Here is a 20,774-nt window from a genome sequence, read left to right as displayed (position 1 = left end):
CGGTGCCCATCACTCAAGTTTTATTGGAGTGCAGCCACAGTCATGGGTCTGCGCGTCGTCTGCATAGCTGCTTTCACGCCTGCGAAGGCAGAGTGGAGTCATTGCAACGGAGACCGTGCGGGCTGCAAAGCAAAACTATTTATTACCTGACCCTTTTCTGGAAAAGTTGTCGGCCCTTGGATTAGAGTATGGTGACATTTTGCAAAACAACAGCACCAGATGCTGTTCTCAGCACTTTGTAAGAGTAGATTCATTACATTTGTTTACTCATTCATTCATTCATTCTATCATTTATTCATCAGGTGCTTAATGCCCACCTGTGGGGCCAGGCACCAGGAACCAGCAGTGAACAAACAGATGCAGCCCCTGTTCTCGTGGAGCTGAGTCTGTGCCTAGATCTCTCTTTTTTCAGTTTAAATGTTCCTAGGCCTTCCGACTATTTCTCACAAGTCTCGGGGTCCAGCCCCTTGCATCCTGCCTGCTGTCCTCCTCCCCACCATAGATCAGTCCCTCCTAAGGAAAGGTACCCACAGCGGCCTATGCCTCCTGGGGTCTTGCCAGGAAGTTGATGTCTAGAAGGACTCGCCTTAAATCTGGTCACACTCTGGGCCTGGTTTCAAAGTGCTCAACATCCAACCTTTGCCCTTTCAGCTCCTGCCCTCCAGAGACCCCAGAGAGGGAGACCTCAGTCCCTGACCCCATCACGTGGATGGGAGCAGGAGCCAGCTATGGAGAAGGACACAGCTGTGTCTCCACGTAACCCCTCCTGCATGACACCAGAGCCACCTCCAGACACACACCTCAGTGCCTCAGTCTCTGTGCACCACCTGGAGAGCGGAGACCCGCCCCAGCCCCGGGAGGAAGTTAGCTCTTCAGGGGGCCATCTGAGGACTGGAGTTTGAACTGCAAACCTGGCTTCAAGGCCTGCCTTTCTCTCTTTTTCATTTATACTCATGCCTAACACATTAGAGGAGACTGCTTTATTTATTTCTAGAAAAACAGCACTGGGTCAGTCATTGAAGCCCCCTGAAATTTGGACACCTTTTTAGGCTCTGTTGGGAGCCTGGAGCACTCAGTGGGTGGCGTCATTAACACATCAGGAGCTGGGAGAGGAGTGGCCAGGGCCCCCAGTCAGGGCTCCGAGCCGCAGGGCCGCAGGATGGCGTCCAATGGCACAGCCTCTTCCTTCTGCCTGGACTCCACCACGTGCAAGATCACCATCAGCGTGGTCCTCACCGTCCTCATCCTCATCACCATCGCGGGCAACGTGGTTGTCTGTCTGGCTGTGGGCTTGAACCGCCGGCTCCGCAATCTGACCAACTGCTTCATCGTGTCCTTGGCTATCACTGACCTGCTCCTCGGCCTCCTGGTGCTGCCCTTCTCTGCCGTCTACCAGCTGAGCTGCACGTGGAGCTTCGGCAAGGTCTTCTGCAACATCTACACCAGCCTGGACGTGATGCTGTGCACGGCCTCCATCCTCAACCTCTTCATGATCAGCCTGGACCGGTACTGTGCCGTCATGGACCCGCTGCGCTACCCCGTGCTGGTCACCCCTGTCCGGGTCGCCATCTCTCTGGTCTTAATTTGGGTCATCTCCATCACCCTGTCCTTCCTGTCTATCCACCTGGGGTGGAACAGCAGGAATGAGACCGGTAAGCACAATCACACCACCTCCAAGTGCAAAGTCCAGGTCAATGAAGTGTATGGCGTGGTGGACGGGCTGGTCACCTTCTACCTGCCTCTGCTGGTCATGTGTGTCACTTACTACCGTATCTTCAAGGTGGCCCGGGATCAGGCCAAGAGGATCAACCACATCAGCTCCTGGAAGGCAGCCACCATCAGGGAGCACAAAGCCACAGTGACGCTGGCCGCTGTAATGGGGGCCTTCATCATCTGCTGGTTTCCTTACTTCACCGTGTTTGTGTACCGTGGCCTGAAAGGGGACGACGCCGTCAACGAGGTGTTTGAAGCCGTCGTTCTGTGGCTGGGCTATGCCAACTCGGCCCTGAACCCCATCCTGTATGCTGCCCTGAACAGAGACTTCCGCGCCGGGTACCGGCAGCTCTTCTGCTGCAGGCTTGCCAGCCGCGACTCCCACGAAACCTCTCTGAGGTCTAACAGCTCTCAGCTGTCCAGGAGCCAAAGCCGAGGACCCAGGCGGCAGGAAGAGAAACCCCTGAAGCTCCAGGTGTGGAGTGGGATGGAAGCCATGGCCCCCCAGGGAGCCACCGACAGGTAACAGCCCTAGCCCTTGGTGCAGGAGGGGTCGCTGGGAGGGGACCCACTGTCCAGGAGGTGCTGCTTTAGGTTCTGTGAACTCTCCATGAGCACTTCGCAAATTTATCTGGTCGAATCCTCCCAACGGCCCCCAAAGGTGGAATTGTTCGGCTCTGCTTTAACAGAAGCACATTAAAGTTCCCAGAGAACTTGGTGAGGGCTGCACAGCTGGAACCTGGACAAAGGTCTCATGACTCTAGAACTTGTGGGCCCCTTTTTCCAGCTACATTGTCCTTGCAACCAGGAGACCTAGGTTTGAGGCCCGACTCTGCCCCTTAGGAATGGTAGGTGGCCAACCACCCCCCAGGGTGGCACTCAGCAGCCATGCGCTAATGCTGCCACCTGAGGGGGCTCTTGTGCAGTTACATGGGAAACTCAGCTCCGTTCAGCATTTATTGAGCAGCTACTATGCGTCAGCTTTACCATGGGGGTGTGCAAGTCACTGCGGGAAGAGGATGGCAGTGTCAGAGAGGCAGGGCCTTGAGGGCCCAGGTAAGCCTTTGGGTGTTGTGCGGTAGATCTTAGCAGGGATGAAGGGTTGGCAGCAAGGATGGGAGTAACCTAAGCAGATCTGTGCGGTGGAAAGAGGGCTCTGGCTGTCCCCTGAGATGTGGGCCAGCAGGGGAGACTGCAGACGTGGGCTCTTGGCACTGCCCGTGAGAAAGGAAACGAGAAGACATAAAAACCTAGGCGGTGATGTGTTTTTACAAGGTCTGCAGACTCCCGGGTGTGCAGGGAGATGCAAGACAAGGACAATGGGACTCCACCTCCAGGAGGGGTCCGGGCTGGCAGATAAACAGAATCAGAAGGAGATCTGGGTAAATTCACTGGTGACAAAGCCAGTGGGGGAGGGACAGCTTACTGGTCTGAGCCTGAGCTGCTGAGAGGACTAAGGGAAAGAGCAGTAGGACACCTGGCTCATAGAAGTTGCTCAGTAAATGCTGCTTTCTCTCTCTTCCCAGAAGGCTGGTCTATGGAACTGACCCATTCATTCATTCGTTCATTCATTCATTCGTTCGCGAACATTTATCCAATTCCCACCACATGCCAACAGCTGTGCTGAATGTTGGGGGTGTCAAAAAGACATTTTTGTGTTTGTGCCGATGGGTGGTTATGGAAAGTCAGTTGCATAGTTCTGGTCTCAGCTCTGCCCTCACTCACCTGTGGCTTGAGCAAGTCCCTGCCCTCCCAGGCCCCAGTTTCCGCATCTCCCAGAAAGTCAGCTCTATGCTCGTGCGGCCTGCCTGCTCATGCCCGCAGCTGCGTGAAGCTCACATGAGCTGAGGGGTAGAACAGGCTCTGTGGTCCACAGATAGGACACAGGTCCACACTCGAGCACTGGGCATTGGACTCAAGAAAGGCTTGGATGGACTCTGCAGACCCACCCACGAGGGCTCTGGGTTCTGATCTCTGTGGACAGTTGTGGGCACAAAACTGCCTAACGAGACCCCTGAGCTTCCTATCCCCTCTGGTACTTGCAGCTGCCATCCCCATCCCCAGGTGTGGTGTGTGCCCCGTAGACTTGGCTCCTGTGCCCTCCACTCTTCCACAACCGTCCCTCTGTGCCGAACTATGGCCACAGCCTCCTCCCTGGCCTCCCGGCCTCTGGACTCTGCCTCTCAAATCCATCCACCAACATGCACTTCCGGAGACTTCCTCGCCCAGTCCTGATGGGTGAAATGCCCATCTGACCATGTCCTTGCACAATCCCTCATTCAGGAGGCAGCCTCCAGGGCAAAGCTAATTCGGTTCACAGAGCATGAAGCAGTGGACACGCTGGCTTAGTCACGTGTATCACTCTGTACTGCTCTTAGTGGTTTGAGCCCCAGGTTAATAAGCTGCCTTTTAGCCCTAATCCTTAAGGAAACTCATTCAATAAGACTTAACAACAATGGCTAGCATTCACTCAGCACCCACTACTTGCCCCCTTTACACGTTTGACATTGTTTCTAGGTACTAGTCATTCTGTGGGGCGTCTGCTCCCACCCCTGCGCCGAGGGCCCCGCCCTGTGCCGCCCCCTTGCCGCCTGTCCTTGCTCATGGTTAGGGAGCAGACTTTAATGGTTCAGAGCAGCATGTGCCCCCGGCATCCACACAGGCCAGTGCGTGGCCCTGAGAGCCCGTCCCGGAGGGCAGCCCTCTGAGCTGAGCCTTTAAATGCAAACGAGGAAGACCCATGTATCCAGGGCAGGGCTGGACCCTCGCGACCAGGGGCCTCCTTCATTCTCAGCACAACCTATGAAGTAGGGGCTTGTTTAATCTCCACTTTCTAGGTGGGAAAACAGAGGCTCAGAGAAGTCACGTCAATTGCCCCAAGTGACATAAGTTAATAAGTCAGCCAAAGCTGCCCTCTGAGCAACAAGAGAAGCAGCAGCTCCTGTCACTGCTGTCTGCTGGGTACTGGGCACACTGCCGGGTATGAGCACCCGGGGCGGGGGGCTGGGAAGAAACCAAGGCCAGCGGAGAGGCAGTGCCTGCCTGGGTCCCACACGGCAGCCGTAGAGCCAGGGCCAGAGCTCCTGGAGACCACAGGTCCGTGGCCGGGCTCTGTCCTCCAGAGCAGGGGGAGCCAGTCGGAGGGCAGGGAGGCTGGAGGAACCAAGGGCAGCCAGGCATGGATAGTCCCACTCAGGCTGCTAGGGCAATCGGCCTCAGTCGGCTCCCAGCTTCTGCTGACCGATAGCGTGTCCTTCCTGCTCTCCGTCCAAGGACGAGACCCAGCGCTGAGCCGGAGCCCTTATCACTGCCCAGGTTGGGGTGTCAGTCTGAGCCAAGAATTCCGAGGAACCAAGGAACCGAACCAGCCTGCTCTGGCTGGGGTGGGGTGGGGGCACGGCCAGCCAGGGCAGAGGGTGCCGAGCTCTCTAGAACATGAATGTCACCACGTTGTCCCTGCTCACTGACCTCTGGCTCTCATCACCTACTGGCCGTGGACAGCCCCGCGTCAGTCCCCCGTGGCTGCCGTAACGAATTACCACCAGCTTCATGGCTGAAGACAACACACGTTTCCTCTGTCACGGCTCAGGAGGTCAGAAGTCTGAAATCAAGGTGTTGGCAGGACTGCTTCCTTCTGGAGGATTCCAAGGGGCATCCCTTTCCTTGCCTTTTCTCACTTGTAGGTGCCGCCCGCACTCCTTGGCTCATAGCCCCTTTCTCACGTCACCCCGGCCTCTTGCTGCCGTGCTCGTATCACCCTCTCCTCTCCGGTAGCCAGACCTCCCTCTGCCCCCTCCTGTAAAGACACTGTGGTTACACTGAGGGCCACCCGGATAACCCACGATACTCTCCCATCTCAAATTCCTCAATCGCATCTGCAAAGCCCCTTTTGCCACGTAAGGTAACATTCTCAGGTGGTTAGAACATGGACATATTTTGGAGCCATTATTTAGCCTCCCAGAAGTCCCAGCTCCCTGACCTGGCATTGGAGGCCCCGCCCGCATGGTTGGTCCCTGTCCATCTTCCCATTCCACTTCCTGCCACCACCCTCTGCCCCAGCCAAAGCAAACCACTCAGAGTCCATTCATTCGAAAGCATTCACCAAGGACTTGCTCTCTGCCAGCACTGTTTGGGGGACAGCAGTGAGCAAAGCAGAGGCCTTCCTCTCCTAGGAACCTTATCCTAGAGCAGTGGTTCTCCAAGTGTGGTCCCCGACCAGCAGGGGACTCCCAGAAACAAAGGAACTGGCCCAGGCCCTAAAGCCCCATGTGGGGCAGAGCTGGGATTCGAGCCCAGATCTGTCTGACCCCAAAGCCTGGGCTCTTTCCATGATGAAATGCTGCCTGGACTTGAAGTCGGCCCTGTTTTTGAGCCACAGCTCAGTGCTAGATGCTAGATGGAGAAACCGAGGAACAGGGAGGCAAGTGACCTGTCTGAGGTGCGAAGCAAGCTAAGGAGAGGCTGGGAGAAGAACCCTGTGTCTCTGGCCCTGGCCCAGAGCTCATTGGGTCCTTTTCCCTCCCACCTACCCAGTTGTTCTCGGTAACGTCCCAGGGCCAGGGGATAATATTCATAAGCACCTGGAGTGTCACCACCTCTCCCAGGGTGTGGCACTTCCTCACTCCCTGAGCCCTGTGCCTGTGCCTTGGCTTCCTTATTCCCAGATACCTGGCGCACTGGGGTCAGAGGTTGGCACCCCCTCTTCCAGCTCTCTCCTTGCCCAAAGACCAGCGCCCCCACTGCTCCCTGACTGGCTCCTGGAATCCACTCTCCTTCCCTCTGCAGCCAGAGGGAAGTTTTCAAATGTAAATTCTGATCAAACTCCTCTCCTCCTGTTGCTCTTAAAGTAAAAAGTTCTTGCCCCAGCCCCCAAGGCCCTGCACTGCTGGGCTCCTACACTGCCCAAACCCCTCTGGGAACCCTCTGGTCCCCTCCCAGGCCACACGGTATCTTCCCCATGCCACCTCCCCTCAGCCCGGACCCTCTTCTTACCCTCTTGGTGCTTTGTTGGTTTGATGTCCCCCCCAGACCTGCTCCTGAGGGCGGCCCGCGTCTGTGTTGCACACTGCTGGACCCTAGCACCGGCACTGCCCGGCACGAACAGGCCCAGGAATATTGTTGAATGAATGAATGAAGAAACGAGTGTCTTGTCCGAGGTCCCCGAGAGCCCTGAGAGGGGAGTAATGCCACCCCTGCTGTGGAGATCAGGAAGCCAGGGCTCAGAGTGGGGAGTTCAGGAAACCTGTAAGAGCTCAGAGATTCCTTTCTAACTTGCCTCCCTCCAAATACTGGTGTCCGGGGCAGCCCTTCCTGCAGAATCGGGGCCAGCTCCGAATCGTGGAGTCGCAGGACGGGAGTGGCCCAGCCACATCCCCCCACCTCTGTCACAGACGAATCCAGGAGCGTGGAGCGCATAAAGTGGGCTCCAGAGCCCCCAACAACCTGGTGGTGTCCGCTGAGTCACCACGGCACACCCTGATTTGGCCAGAGGCTGGGGCACAGGGGAGGAGCAGGGCGGACTTCTTCTCCACGCCAAGTCCGGTTTCAGGAGATGAGGCTGTGGTGTCCGCAGGCGTGACGGGGCCGTGTCTGACACACACTTGCTAAGAAGAGATCGCGCAGAAAGGGAAGTCCCTTCTGGCCCGCACTTGTGGATTGGTACCCTTTGGCTCTCTGCGATGGTCTTTTTGGCACATGGATCTCAGCATCTCTTCACGGCCTTGACAGTGCCCTCTGCAGAGCAGCGCGTGCCCACACTCGGCCGCTGCACGTGGGAGGCCGGCGCGGGGCCCTTTCACCCCTGCCTTCTGACCCTGTTCTCCGGGGCTGGACGTAGCAAGTCACTCGATGGGTGGCGCGTGACTCAATGGTCTGAACCGCAGTTTCCGGAGAAGAGTTGTTGTAAGAATAAGAGTCAAGGGTACCGGTGCTTGGCACCATTCCTGGCACGTGAGCGGGGCTTCAACCCACGTGAGTTTTTGTTCTCCACCACCCGCACTTTCTCTCGTCGCAGCCTGTCCTTCTTCCCTGTAAGGGCCTTACTGAGATGCACTTCGTCTGTCGCGCCATGCAGTGGTTTCTAGTGCATTCGCGGAATTGCGCAGCCGTCACCACGATCAATCTGAGCACATTTCATCAGCCCCAGAAGAAGCCTGCCCCCTTCAGCTGTCACCTCATGCTCCCTGCATTCCACTTCCTGCCCCCCAGGCTGAGACAGCCACTCCTCTGCTTTCTGTGTCTCTAGACTTGACTGTTTGACATTTCATATACGTGGTCTTTTGTGCCTGGCTTCTGTCACTAGCGTAGTGTTTCCAAAGTTCTGTCTTTATTTTCTGCCTTTTCTTTCTTCCATTCCTTGTGTGTGTGTTTCCCCTCCCTCTGGTTTTTCTTTCCTGTCCTTCCTCCCATCCAAGGCCCACTGCGCCTTCACCGGGTGGGGGGCCAGGGCAGCTCTTGGCCGTCTATGGGCCCCGGGTGGAGAGCTCCAGGCCTGAGGCTGCGCCGCGGACCGCGTGTGGCCGTGCAGAGCGCACGGCGCCGGCAAGGAGCTAACCCTTTTCCTCTTCTGTCTCCTCAGAGAGTTTGGGGAGTGAGAGCCCCTCGCGCTCCCAGAGAGGAAGTCAGGGGAAGCCGAGCAGAGAGAGGAGACGGGAAGCCCTTTACAACCTCAAAAGTCAAGGAGGATAAATCGTGGCCCCCAGGAGTCACTGGAAAGGTAGAGCACGTCTCATGTTCCAGTCTGGGGTTGTGCCTGAGTGAGCCTTCCTCCCCCTGCCTGTGCCCTTCCCTGGTCCCCACCTGCTGGCTCCTTCTGCCGCAGGTCTAGAACCACTGTCTTCCCAGGGCTGTGATGGGGAGGGGAGGGGGACAACGCCTTCAGGGCCACTGCTGGCACCTTGTACCCTTAGGAAAAAGAAGCTTACTCTAGGTGAACAAGTGAGGAAGAGGCTCTTCCTCCAGGGGACTTGTCCCCAGGCACATGGCTGTAAGCAGAAGGAAGACTGGATTTCAGCCCCACCCATCCACTTCGCCTGCCACTGTTGTGCGGAGAACACCTGCGCGCCTTGCAGACCCCAGGAGATAGCGTGGCATAGGGCAGGGGGTGGCAACTTCCCTAGGGCCAGGCAGCAAACACCCCAGACTTTGCAGCCCATACACTGTCCCTGGCTACTACGCAACTCTGCCCTTGGAGGGTGAGAGCAGCCACAGACGGTACACGAACGATTGGGGGTGGCTGTGTTCTGATAAAACTTCGTCTACGAGCACAGAAATTTGAGCTCCATATCATTTTCGTGAGACACAAAATGTTATCCTACTATTTTTTTCAATCATTTCAATAAAAACAGGTGATGGGCTCAATTTGGCCAACCCTGGTGTAGCGAGAAGAAATAGTGCCAGTTCCAGCCCCTGATCCTGGGACCTTGGGCGCGTGGCTTGCCCTTTCTGAGCCTCAGCCTGCCCATCTGCAAAGTGGGGATGAAAATGCCTCCTTGTGAGGGTTAGGATGAGATCTGGGACCATTTTATGCAAAGCGCCTGGCACAGAGTAAATGCTTAGTAAGTGGTAGCTGTTATGATTTTGTTCCCCAGCCGCTGTGCCAAGGAGCAGCTGAAGAGTTCAGGACAGGCTTTGTGGATTCATGTCTCAGCTGTGCTACTGAATTGTTCAAGTCAGTCCTGACCCTGAGCCTCGTGTCCCTCATCTGAAATTGGGGGACTTGGATCCGTCTCGAGGGACTATTCCAGTGCTAACTATATATAAATGCTTAACAAGGGAGACAAATCATGCCAAACCCCCAACTGTGTTGTGTCAAGAATCTTCTGGCAAGGGCGATGAGGGACGTGTTTTTCATACTAATGAATCGCTCAAAGTGTGGAGGCAAATTCAGTAAAATGTGTCCTTGTCACAACTTTTGCTGGTGCAGGAGCCAAGGGCAGATGTGGGCGCAGGCTGGGCACAGGGTAGGTCTGCAGAAAGAGCCCCAGCCTGGGGGACAGGGCACCTGGGGCCATCTCATGCCCCCGCCACAGTTCAGCCATGCGACCTTGAGAAGATGACATCCCTCTCTGAGTCCCAATTCTCATCTGTGAAAGAGAGCTGAGAATTCTGGCAGCGGTCCCTGCCTCTGAAGAAATAGCAATGAGTCACAGGGCTCTCTGCTTTGGGGTGACACTGGTGTTCTCTAGATTCACAGCAGCTGTTTGTGGAGTGTTGGGGGCAGGGTTGGGGTGTGCATTGCAGGGTGCTCACAGCCCTTGAGGCTCCCCTGGGGGTTTGAGGACCACTCCCTCCCCGCCTGAAGACAGGATGGCGGGGTTGTCCCCACCGCAGAAAAGTGGCACATGGTGCTTCAAAGCCATCAGTGTGCCTGCCTCGCCTGCATCTGATCCGTGCAGGAAGGTGCAGAGTGCAGAGAGGGCCTCACAGACTGGACGTCCCAGTACATGGAGGACACTCAGTCCTTCCTCATTCCAGGACTGACCACAGGCCATCATCACCCAGGGACAAACATTCAGGGCAGGTGACAGGGCTGTCCCCAAGGCCCACAGGGTTCAGGGAACTTCCCCTTCCTATACTGAATCAGGAGACATAGAGTTTATAAAATGTATTGTTAAAATGGAGCATGAAATTGAAAATCGTAGAGAAACCCCATTCCTGTTGCCATCCTTCCCGGTCCCTGAAGTCACAGCTCTGCACTGCCTTTGTCCCTGTGCAGAGGCGGCCTTAGCATCACGGCCATGAGAAGACCCACACAATCCTGCTTTCCGCGCCCCTTTTCGTTCCAGTCGGTCCTACTTCCTAAGCAGGCTGCGCGTCCTTCCCGCGCTGCCGCATCCTTGCTGAGTCACCTTGCGCTCGCCCTTTACCGGCCGCGCTCCCCGGAGTGGGAGGCTCGGTCACGGCTGTGCTGCACGCGCTCCGGAGGCTGACCTGCCCACTTTGCTGGCCGGCTGGCTTGGGGCAGTGACTGCCTCTCTCTGAAACTGTGTCTCCTCATCTGAAAAGTGGGGCTGATCATTACAGCACCCCCACCCCGCAGTTGGAGAAAGGAGCAGCGGAGTTAACGCACTTGCCGGGGAATGAAGCTTAGAGTGCGCCCCGAGAATGCCCAGGTGTCAGACACTTCGTTTTGTCCTGCTCAGGGAGCTCATGAGCCACCGCTTCACGGATGGTGGGAAAACTTAAGTTTTCCACATCAGAGGAGCTCAGTCACTTCCCGTAGCAAACGTGGTGACTTTGGAAGCTGAACGCATGCAGCCCATACAGGATCCTCTCCACTCCCCACCTCCACCCCTCTGGAGTAAGCTCCCGGAGGCTGTCCGGCCCCCGCGCGTTCTCTGGGCCACTGCTGTCTTGTTGGCTTCGCTATCCTGGCAGCCGTGCAGACACAGCTGGCCGGCTCCCTGGCACTGCCGAAACCAGCCACCTCCTCCCAGGGACCTTGGTCTCTGCTGCCAGCCTCCCCACCTCCCGTTGTCCCGCCCCCGGGGACACCCCGAGCAGGCAGGCCCCCATGGCCATGTGCTGGTTCTAACTGTAGGTTCATGGAGATTTTAGGGATCTACGGCACGCCCTGTGGGACCAGAGGAAGTGGGGTACAGGGGCAACGTGAAGCCTCTTAGCTGCCATTTCTGTCCCGCTGCAGGGCCCTCTCTTGTCCTGGGCTTCTAGACAAGGAGTGGGGCACAATCCCTGGGCTTTCAGACCCCCAAACTCATCCTTTAGTGGCCCCATCTCACCTCCAACCAGGGCTTTGATCCCCCAGAGGGGAGCAGGGGCAGCGGCAGGGCCTGCACTAGCCGCTAAGTCCCCAGGGGAGCTGCACCTCCCTGGGTGGTGGGGAACTCCTCTCACCGGCTCTTGAAAGCCTGCTGTTCTTGGACTCTCTCAGCACCCGTCCGCTTGGGGCTTAAGAAACTGTCTCTGCCTTGGCCTGCGGGTGCAGCCTGGGGGCCTGGGCTGGGGCCGGGCAACTCCTCCACTTCGCAAAGTCTGTCCTGTCCTGCCCCTCCTGAGGTGCACCCACACTGCCCGGCACACTGGCCCATGTTCCACAGCCACCTGGGGAGGGTGACCAGCACCTGCCGCCGCTCCAGTAATGGATAAGCCTGGTGGAGTCGGACTGCCTGGGAGCCGACTGACCTGGGGCACCATGCTGAACCTTGCCATGCCTCAGTTTCCTCATCTGTGAAATGGGATGCAACTAATACCCATTTCAAAAGGCTGTGGTAAGGATGGAAGGAAGGAACAACCACAGAGGCCCACAAACTGTGTCTGGCATGTGGTGAGGCCCAGTGGTCACTAGTGCATGTGGGTTGCTGGGGTGGGAGTGGGGCGCAGTCCCTGTGAGTGACTGAACCGTGGCCCTACTGTTGCGCCTCGCCATTGTGTCTGCATTCACTTTGCTATTTCAAGCAAGCCCATGGTGAACATCTTCACGCAGAGAACATTTCATTTCTTTCCAGTTATTTCCTAGAAACTGGATTTCTGGAAGCAGAATTACTGGCCAACTTTGCCTAACTTGCTTTCTCAAAGCCATGTCAGCAGTGGGGGCCCGGGAGCATCTCGAGGGTGGCTGGCTAAGACGGAGGGTATAGACCACCAAGAGCAGGGGCCACCGCCCTTAAGGATGGGTGGCGGGAAGAGGGGAGAGGAATCTTTGCAGGGGCTGAGGAGGAGCCATGCAAGGGGGAAACCCTATTCCTTCAGTTTTAAAAAAATATGCTGCAGGTTCGAGGAGAGGACGGCCCACGTTGCACAGCCGCCTGGTGAGGGGAAGCAGTGCCCGCCACCGCTGCAGTAACGGGTGAGCCTGGTGGGGCCGGACTGCCCCAGTCTCAGAGTGGCGGTTGTTGGAGAGTTCAAGCAGCTGGGCAGGGTGAACGCAAGGCCAGGACCTGGCCCTGTGGGACAACGCCAGGCCCCTGACCCCTGCTCTGTGTGTTAGAGGGTGGGGGAGCCTCCAGCTCCGCAGTGGGCCGACCTGGGCCCTCTGGAGGCTCTGCTTACTTGCTGTGAGTTCCTGGGCAAGCGACTGAAGTTCTTTGGGCCTAGACTTCCTCCTCGGTTAGAGACAAGAATAGGATAAATACATCATACCTGCCACACGGGGTTGTGAGAGCTAAATGAGACTGTGGATGTCCAGTGCTGATCCGTGAGCTTGATCATCCGTCATCGGTTCGTTATCCTTGAGCCCAGTTCAGCAGCAGGGAGTGGGTGGGGGCAGGCAGGGGAGGGCTGGGCGGAGGCAGGGTCCCCAGGCCTTCTTGGTGACACACGCGGCACCACTCACTGCCTGTGGGACCTCAGGCAAGTTTTCTAACCTCCCTGTTCCTGAGTTTCCTCCCCTATGAAAAGGAGAGGATCCTAGCACCTACCCCAGGGGTGGGTGTGAGGAGTGACGGAGTCAATACGGAGAAAATGCTCCGCGCCGAGCCTGGGGTGCTGCAGGAGCTCAGACACGGTGGCTGTTGTGCAGTTGCTCTTAGGGCCCGGTGCAGGCTTTGGACCTAGCGGACTCGGCCTGGAGCCCCGTCCCTCCCCCACCAGCTAGGTGACCTTGGTCAGGGCACTCAACCCCAGAGAGGGCCAGTCCCCTCTGTAAAGATGCACGGGGTGATGCCTGCTGGCATGGCTGCTGGGATGGTCCCAGGTCAAGCACAGAGCAAGCGCTCCAGGAGAATGTTGAATCACACGTTTTACTGAACGTTTTATCTTTGAAGAGGACACCCATGAAAATCACCCCGACCCACACCCCTGCAGCCTCCTCTCTCCAAGTGGGGGTGAACACTCCCCGCTGGCTCCCCTTCCCATCCCTCTAACCCCTGTACTCACTGTCCCATGCAGTCATAAAATCGTGAAGAAAGGCCTGTTCAAGTCACAGGCTGAGCCCACTCCTTGGTCAATTCCTGACACTCCCCCACTCCACAGCCTTCGATAGCTCCCAAGTGCTTGCCAGATCATACGCAAGCTCCTCAATCAAAACCATCCTGCTTTAGCTACGGAATCCCTTTCTGCCCACCTCATCTTCTTCATCCCCATGCTCCTTCCTCTTCAGCTGAGCTAGACCATTTTTTGTTCTCAGAGCACAGCCCACAGCTCACGCTGTTCTCTCTGCCTAAAGAGCCTTGCCCACCTCCCCAAATGCTCCTGATGGCACCAGGCCCAACTCAAATGCCCCCTGCTCCATGGGGCCTCCCCTGAACCTCAGAACTGGATATGGCTTCTGTGCCACAAAATCCTGCCAGCGCACACTCAGGGACCCATGCACACTCAGGCACCGGTGTGCACACATGCGCTCTTGTGTGCATGCAGACCTGTCTCTGTGTCATGTTCACACACACGCACACTCACAGACCCACTCGCGCGCCCACCTGCAGGCTGCCATGTGCGAACACAGGCGGCTTTGTTCTCACACTGCCACGATCGACTTGCTTGTGGTGGCCGGCAAGGCTGCGCAGACCGGCTCCGCGTCCCTGAAGTTATCCCCCAGGGCCATTCTGGCAAATCTGTTTTGACAGGCCTGCCCACGGGCAGCAGCCTGACACGGGGGAAGGAAGCGTGCTTTGAAGTCGGACAGCCGTGGGCTCCAGTCTGAACTCTGCTGCTGACGGACCTCAGGCCGTTCTCACCCATGCCCTTGCCCTAGAGTGCCATGGGACAGACAGGCCAGTAGAAAAAGTATGGCCGGTCGCGGTGGCTCACGCCTGTAATCCTAGCTCTCTGGGAGGCCGAGGCGGGCGGATTGTTTGAGCTCAGGAGTTCGAAACCAGCCTGAGCAAGAGCGAGACCCCGTCTCTACTAAAAATAGAAAGAAATTAATTAGACAACTAAAAATATATAGAAAAAATTAGCCGGGCATGGTGGCGCATGCCTGTAGTCCCAGCTACTCGGGAGGCTGAGGCAGGAGGATCGCTTGAGCCCAGGAGTTTGAGGTTGCTGTGAGCTAGGCTGATGCCACGGCACTCACTCTAGCCCGGGCAACACAGTGATACTCTGTCTCAAAAAAAGGAAAAAGAAAAAGTATGAGAGACACCTGGCTCAGGGCCCATCCGCAAGTTCTCAGTAAGTGCTACTTCTGACCAGTCATTTATGTATTCGTCAGCACAATTCTTGGCGTCAGCACAATTCTAGAGCGACAGCCAATCCCTCCCTCCACCAGTGCCTTGTCTGGTGCCAGGCTATGACTCACAAGTGTTTAGGGATGTGTGTCCTGGAGGTCCCTGATCAAAATGCCTTTTATGGGCCTAAAGCTCCCAGACATTCACTTTTTCCCTGGTGGGCAAAAAATTAAACAGGGATTAATGAGGCCGGGCACAGTGTCTCACGCCTATAATCCCAGCACTTTGGGAGGCCAAGGCGGGAGGATTGCTTAAGACCAAGGGTTTGAGATTGGCCTGGGCAACATAGCGAGACCCCATTTCTACAAAAGAAAGAAAAGTTACAGAAAAAGGGATTAATGCTTTGTGACTGTCAGCAGTCAATCTCAAGTAAGTCCTGGAGGGTTCTGAGGATAGCTTTCTTGAATAAATTTCACCTTATTTGACTCAAAAATGAACCCAGGGTGTTGGCAAAGCTCTTGCGGGAAGTCTCTGCCCAGGCTGCCCACACCAGCTTCCTCACCACTTGTTGGGGAAGGACAGAGAGCAATCTCCTCCCGTGGACTCCCGGCCGGGTGGCATCCTGTTGATCACACCTGCCCCTGAGTCTCCTCTCCTTCAAAGCAGACCCTGGGGGCAGGCAAACCCTCTGTGTTTACTTCCAGAAAATCAGGACAGGGTCATGAGAAAAATTATTCCTTTCATGAGCAGAGGGCTGAAGTTTGGTCATTTAGGCATTTTGGGTAATAATGGTTTGTGGCAGGAAACAAAGGGGCACGGAGAGAGCCCCGGAGGGCTGTGTGGGAGCCAAGGGCGAGCCCCTGCTCCTCCCGGCCCTGCTTTCACTTCGTCGAAAAGAAGGGAAGATGGGCTGGTGACAACCAGTTTCTAGCGTGTGGGTGAAACTGACCCTCTGATGGGGGTTCTCTCTGTGTCGTTTGCTTACAAGATAAGAGCCTCTGCACGCAGAACCCCCTTTGTCAGTTCTTGGTAGTCCTCAGGACAAAGCACCCGGTGGCCGTGCCCACTGCGAGACACAGAGGACGAGGAAGAGAAGGAGGAGCCTTGACATTTCTGAGCACTTCACTTTGCGCCTCTCATCTCATGGCTCCACCAGCCCTTTCTCTGGGATGATCCCTGTTTTACAGATGGGGAGGGGCTGAGGAGGGGAGAAGGGTTGCCTGAGACCCAGCAGCAGGGGAATGAGGGAGGCTCAGGCTGAAGGCAGGACTCCTGGTTCCAAATCTCACACCGTCTCCCGTTCTCCCCCAGCGCGTAGCTGCTGCTGCTCAGATGTTTGCTGAGATGGCAAATGCTGCTCACCGCTCCTGCCAGGGCGCCTGCCCACAGGCTCTCACAGGCAGGCAGTGAGAAGGTAGTTGCAGAAATACAGCCACTCAGAGGTCCAGGCTGCCAGAGACGGCCGAGGGAAGCTTGCATGCTTCCGACCACCTGTGAGCTTGGGAAGTCAGAGAGGGGAGAATCACTGTTGAAACTGGGACTCACTGGGGGGCTCACTCATTAGTTCACACACATGAACATCTGCTATAAACTTGGACGGCGGGACGATGAGAGTTCCAACGCCTGCCTTTATGACACGCCTAGTTTAGTCCAGGAGACAGACAAGGAACTGACACCTAGCCCAGGCAAACTGACGCCTAGCCCCAGGAGGTGAGTGCCTCGACACAGGGGCTGCAGGAGGGAGCCACGAGTCCTGGGAGACCTCGGAGACAGCTTCCCGGAGGAGGTGATGCCTGAACAGAGCCTGGAAACAGGAGTAGAAGTTGACGGGAAAAGAATGAACGCGAAGGCGCGGATGCGAGAAATAGCAGCGTGGCCCGTGCAAGTGGGGGCTCCGTCATTTGCTCTGTGAGCAGGAGAGGACAGGGCAAAGGGTGCCGGCACTCATTACCGCAGTCCTGACAGCGGCCCTGTGGGCTTTCTATCACTAACTCATTTCACAGATGGAAAACCGACGCTCGGAGGGGACCTGAGCAGGGCTTCTCGCACAGAGTAGCGCTGAAACTGGGTCCCCGGCCCCGGCGGCTCAACGTATTGCAACACCTTCCGAGTGCAAGGATGAGAATCAGATTCAAATAACATTTATTTAGGGATATTGTTAGTCTGGACCATTTTAACTGCAAGTTGCAGAAACCCAATTACAAGAGGAGGGGTTGATAGGGACAGGTAATCGACGTGTGCAACTGAAGAGACTCAGAGCGACTTCACACATGGCTGGGTCCAGATGCTCAAACGCCATCAGGAGTTCATCTTTCTCTAACTTCCCACTCAGCTTTCCACTCTGTTGACTTCGTTCTCGGCCAGATTCTCCCCACAGGGCCACCAGCGGCTCCACGCTTGTATCTTACCATCTTCGCAGACCCCACAGAAACGTATGTTCCTCTCCTGCTGTTCCAACAAAAAGTTTCAGGCTTAAATTTCATTGTTGGTATTGGGTCATGCGTCTACCTCTGATCCAACTGTCATGAACCCAACGCTGACACCAAAAGTGGGGAAGGTTGAATCCCAAAGAAGAATCAAGGCATTGCTACCAAGAGAAGGGGACTTGGTGATGGGAAGGTGAAAATGACAGGCATTATCATAAGTGCTTGCTGTGTGACAGACACCACATTATGTTCTCTCCCAGAACCCCATTAACATCCCCTCGCTTCAGGTGTTAGGGCTTAGGACGAAGACAGGCCATGGGGCCATAAAGGGAGTCGAAGAACATTAAACCTACTGGTATCTTTGCAGACAGACACTGCAGTCCACACAGTGGGAATCTCAGTATGCATGTAGCACGGAGGGCAAGCTAAGGAAGGCAGGGAAGGGCTCCTGCCACTAGACTTTTTCATGTTAAATATGCATGTTAAAATGTCTTTTTTTAAAAAAATAGAAGGTAGAAGTTCCATATGGTATGGAGGAAAGAGAATAAGGAAAAAAGAAGTCCATTTAACATGAAGCAAGAAAAGATGGGGGGAATTTAGAAAAGGTAGGACAAATGTAAAACACAAAAACAGATGGAAGAAATGAATGAAAATAAATCAGTAATTACAGTGAATGTAAATGACATAATTGGCCAATTAAAAAATTTGAAGAGTGTCAGATTTTAATTTTAAAATCCAACAAATGTTTTTTGTGAGAGAACAGACATGAAAAATAAAGAAACAAGAATGTTGAAAGTATAAGGAAGAAAAAAAGATGTACTAGGCAAATGATTGCCAAAGAAATCTGGGAGGCTCTGTTAATACCCAAGTGAACGTTAAGCAAAAAGTATACTAAAGATAAAGATAGTCAACCTGTTTTGGTAAAAGACTCAATTCACCAGAAAGATAATAATTCTAAATTTGTATGTAGCAAATAATCTAGCTTTAAAAATATGTAAAGTTGACAGAAATAAAAAGAGAAATTAACAAATTATTATAGTGGAAAATGTGTAATATACCTCTATCAAAATTTGAAGATCAAGCATATAAAAAATCAGTAAGGACATATAATATTTGGAAAATGCAAATAAAAGGTTTAATTTAATGGACAAACAAAACACTGCTCCCAGGCTAGGTGCGGTGGCTCACACCTCGCGCCTGTAATCGTAGCACTCTGGGAGGCTGAGGCAGGAGGATTGTTGGGGAGTTTGAGGTTGCTGTGAGCTACAATGATGCCACTGCACTCCAGCCAGGGTGACAGAGCAAGACTCTGTCTCAAAAAAAAAACAAAAAACAAAAAACCCTGCTTCCAACAACTAGGGAATGCATGTTACTTTCAAGCATACGTGAAAAATTTGACTATGTATTAGACTAAGAATCAAGTATCAACATATTTCAAAGAATTACATTCATACAGAACAATTCTCTGACTATGACAAAATTAAATAACAACGAAACCCTTACATATTTGCAAACACATTTCTTAGTAGATCATGGAATGAAGAAAAATCATTATGGATATTAAAAAACATTTTAAAGTAAACAACAGTGGAAATACAATACTGCACATCAAACTTTATAGGATGCCACTAATCCGTTCAAAAGGAAATACATGGCTTTAAGTGCTCATATTTTAAAAAATAAATTTGAAATTTGATGATCTAAATACCCAATTTAGGAAGTTAAAAAGAACTAAATAAACTCAAAAATAATTAAACAGTAGAGACAAAGGCAGAAATTAATGAAACAGAAAATGAAGATTTAATAAGGAGAAGAGTAACAAAACCAAAACTTAGTTCTTTGAAAAGTTCTGGAAAAATTTGTTTGAAGAGTAAACAATGTAAGTAAAGAATATGAAGAATGAAAAAGAGATATATTTTTATAGATGTTGCAGAGATTAAAAAAGATCAGAACATTATGATCAATTTTGTATTTCAAACAAGGGAAAACTGAGGTAAAGTGAACAAATTCCTAGGAAAATAGAACATGCTAAAACTGACTTGGGAAGAAATAGAAACCCTAAATGGTCCTAAAATCATTAAAAATAAATAAAATGAATAGAACATTTGGTATTTGGTAGTATTTGGTTTTGCAAATGAGTTCTACCAAACATCAAAGAACAGAGATCATGGTAGTCCTGTACAAATAAGAAAGAGAGGGGCAACTCCCCTATTCATTTTATAAGGGCAGTATAATATAGATTCAAAAATGAGTATGAAAAAGGAAATTACAATCTAATCAGAAACATAAACGTAGTTACAGAAATGCCAAAGTATTAGAAAATACAACCCAGCAATATTTTTAAAAGAAAACTATACTCTCTCATGACCAAATTAGATTTATACAGAAATAGAAGGTAGCTTTAGTATTAAGGAATGTTAGTGATGTAATTCAACTCATCAACAGATTAAAGAAGAAAAGAACCTTATTATTATATCAATAGAAGAAGAAAAAACATGGGCTAAGTTTTGGCATCGATTCATAATTTGAAACACAAAACAAACAAAATCCCTTATGACTTTATTAGTAGAAGGAAACTTCCTTAACCTGAGGAAATATTAATGAAACATTTCTAAAATAGGGACCAGGGCTGGCCTTCACATTCCTATTCAACATTTTACTGGAAGTCAATGCAGTAAGACAAGAAAAAGTTTTTTAAAAAATGGGAGTACAAAACTGTTATTATTCACAGTTGATAACCATCATCTATGTAGACACCAAAACGTATCTACAGACAAGTCATTGTCATGGATAAGGGCTGAGCAGCATGGCCAGACATGAAATGGATGTACATTGCCACCTTCTGAAAAGTACCACTTATATTAATAATAACAGTTAGAAAGTTAAACATTGAAAAAGACCTAATAAATGTCTTTTAATCATTATATACTTTCTTCATAGAAATGAAGAAAGTTAGAGTAGTACCTAGGCCCCTTGTGATTTTTCTGTTGGAAGTGGTATCCTTTTGTAGATTACATTTGCTTACTGTCTATTGCTGATGCACAGAGAATTGAACTCCCTGTGTGCAAATGAATTTTATGTATTGGTCTTATGTTCAATAATCTTGTCATGCCTTCATATTGATTCAAATGCCTTGTAGATTCTGGATGGAAAGATTCAATACTATAAAGATGTTTGGACCAGGTGCAGGGACTCACGCCTGTAATCCCAGCACTTTGGGAGGCTGAGGTGGGAGGATCTCTTGAGCCCCAGGAGTTCAAGACCAGCCTGGGCACTGTAGTAAGACCTTATCTCCAAAAAAATAAAATTAAATAAAAAAGAGAAATTTCAAGCATCTGTAATCCCCAAAGAGTAGTATCTACCCGCTTGGGGTAGGGCGTGCACCCTGCCATCTGCCCACCCCACCCTTCACTGCATCTCGTCTGGGGCCTGCTTCTCCAGCTGATACCACCTGTCTGGCTCCTGTGGGCCCTGAATTGGCCAGCCCTGATCAATATCCCCTTTGTAACCCGGTGTAGTCAACCGACAATAACTTTGTGGACATCTTGCCCAATCAATAAATATCGATCTCTAC

The 20,774-nt window shown here is 52.9% G+C and overlaps 1 protein-coding gene across 2 annotated transcripts in view; it reads left to right on the top strand.

The window, feature by feature from the left end:
* The window catches only part of HRH2 (histamine receptor H2), a 44,558-nt gene that overhangs the window by 20,704 nt on the left and 3,080 nt on the right, over positions 1 to 20,774 (top strand). Inside the window, exon 2 of one of the 2 annotated variants that reach the window (XM_012662455.1) lies at positions 652 to 2,235. In XM_012662455.1, coding sequence (XP_012517909.1) covers positions 1,160 to 2,235 — 1,076 coding nt within the window. In that variant the 5' untranslated portion in view covers positions 652 to 1,159. Of the gene's footprint in view, positions 1 to 651; positions 2,240 to 20,774 lie in introns of those variants that run through there. The other variant, XM_012662456.1, reaches the window with a different exon arrangement.

This window comes from Propithecus coquereli, unplaced genomic scaffold, assembly GCF_000956105.1.
Source record: "Propithecus coquereli isolate 6110/MARCELLA unplaced genomic scaffold, Pcoq_1.0 Scaffold766, whole genome shotgun sequence".
Taxonomy (NCBI): Eukaryota; Metazoa; Chordata; class Mammalia; order Primates; family Indriidae; genus Propithecus; species Propithecus coquereli.
Note: the sequence above shows the minus strand (reverse complement) of the source record. Positions and strands in the feature narration are given on the sequence as shown.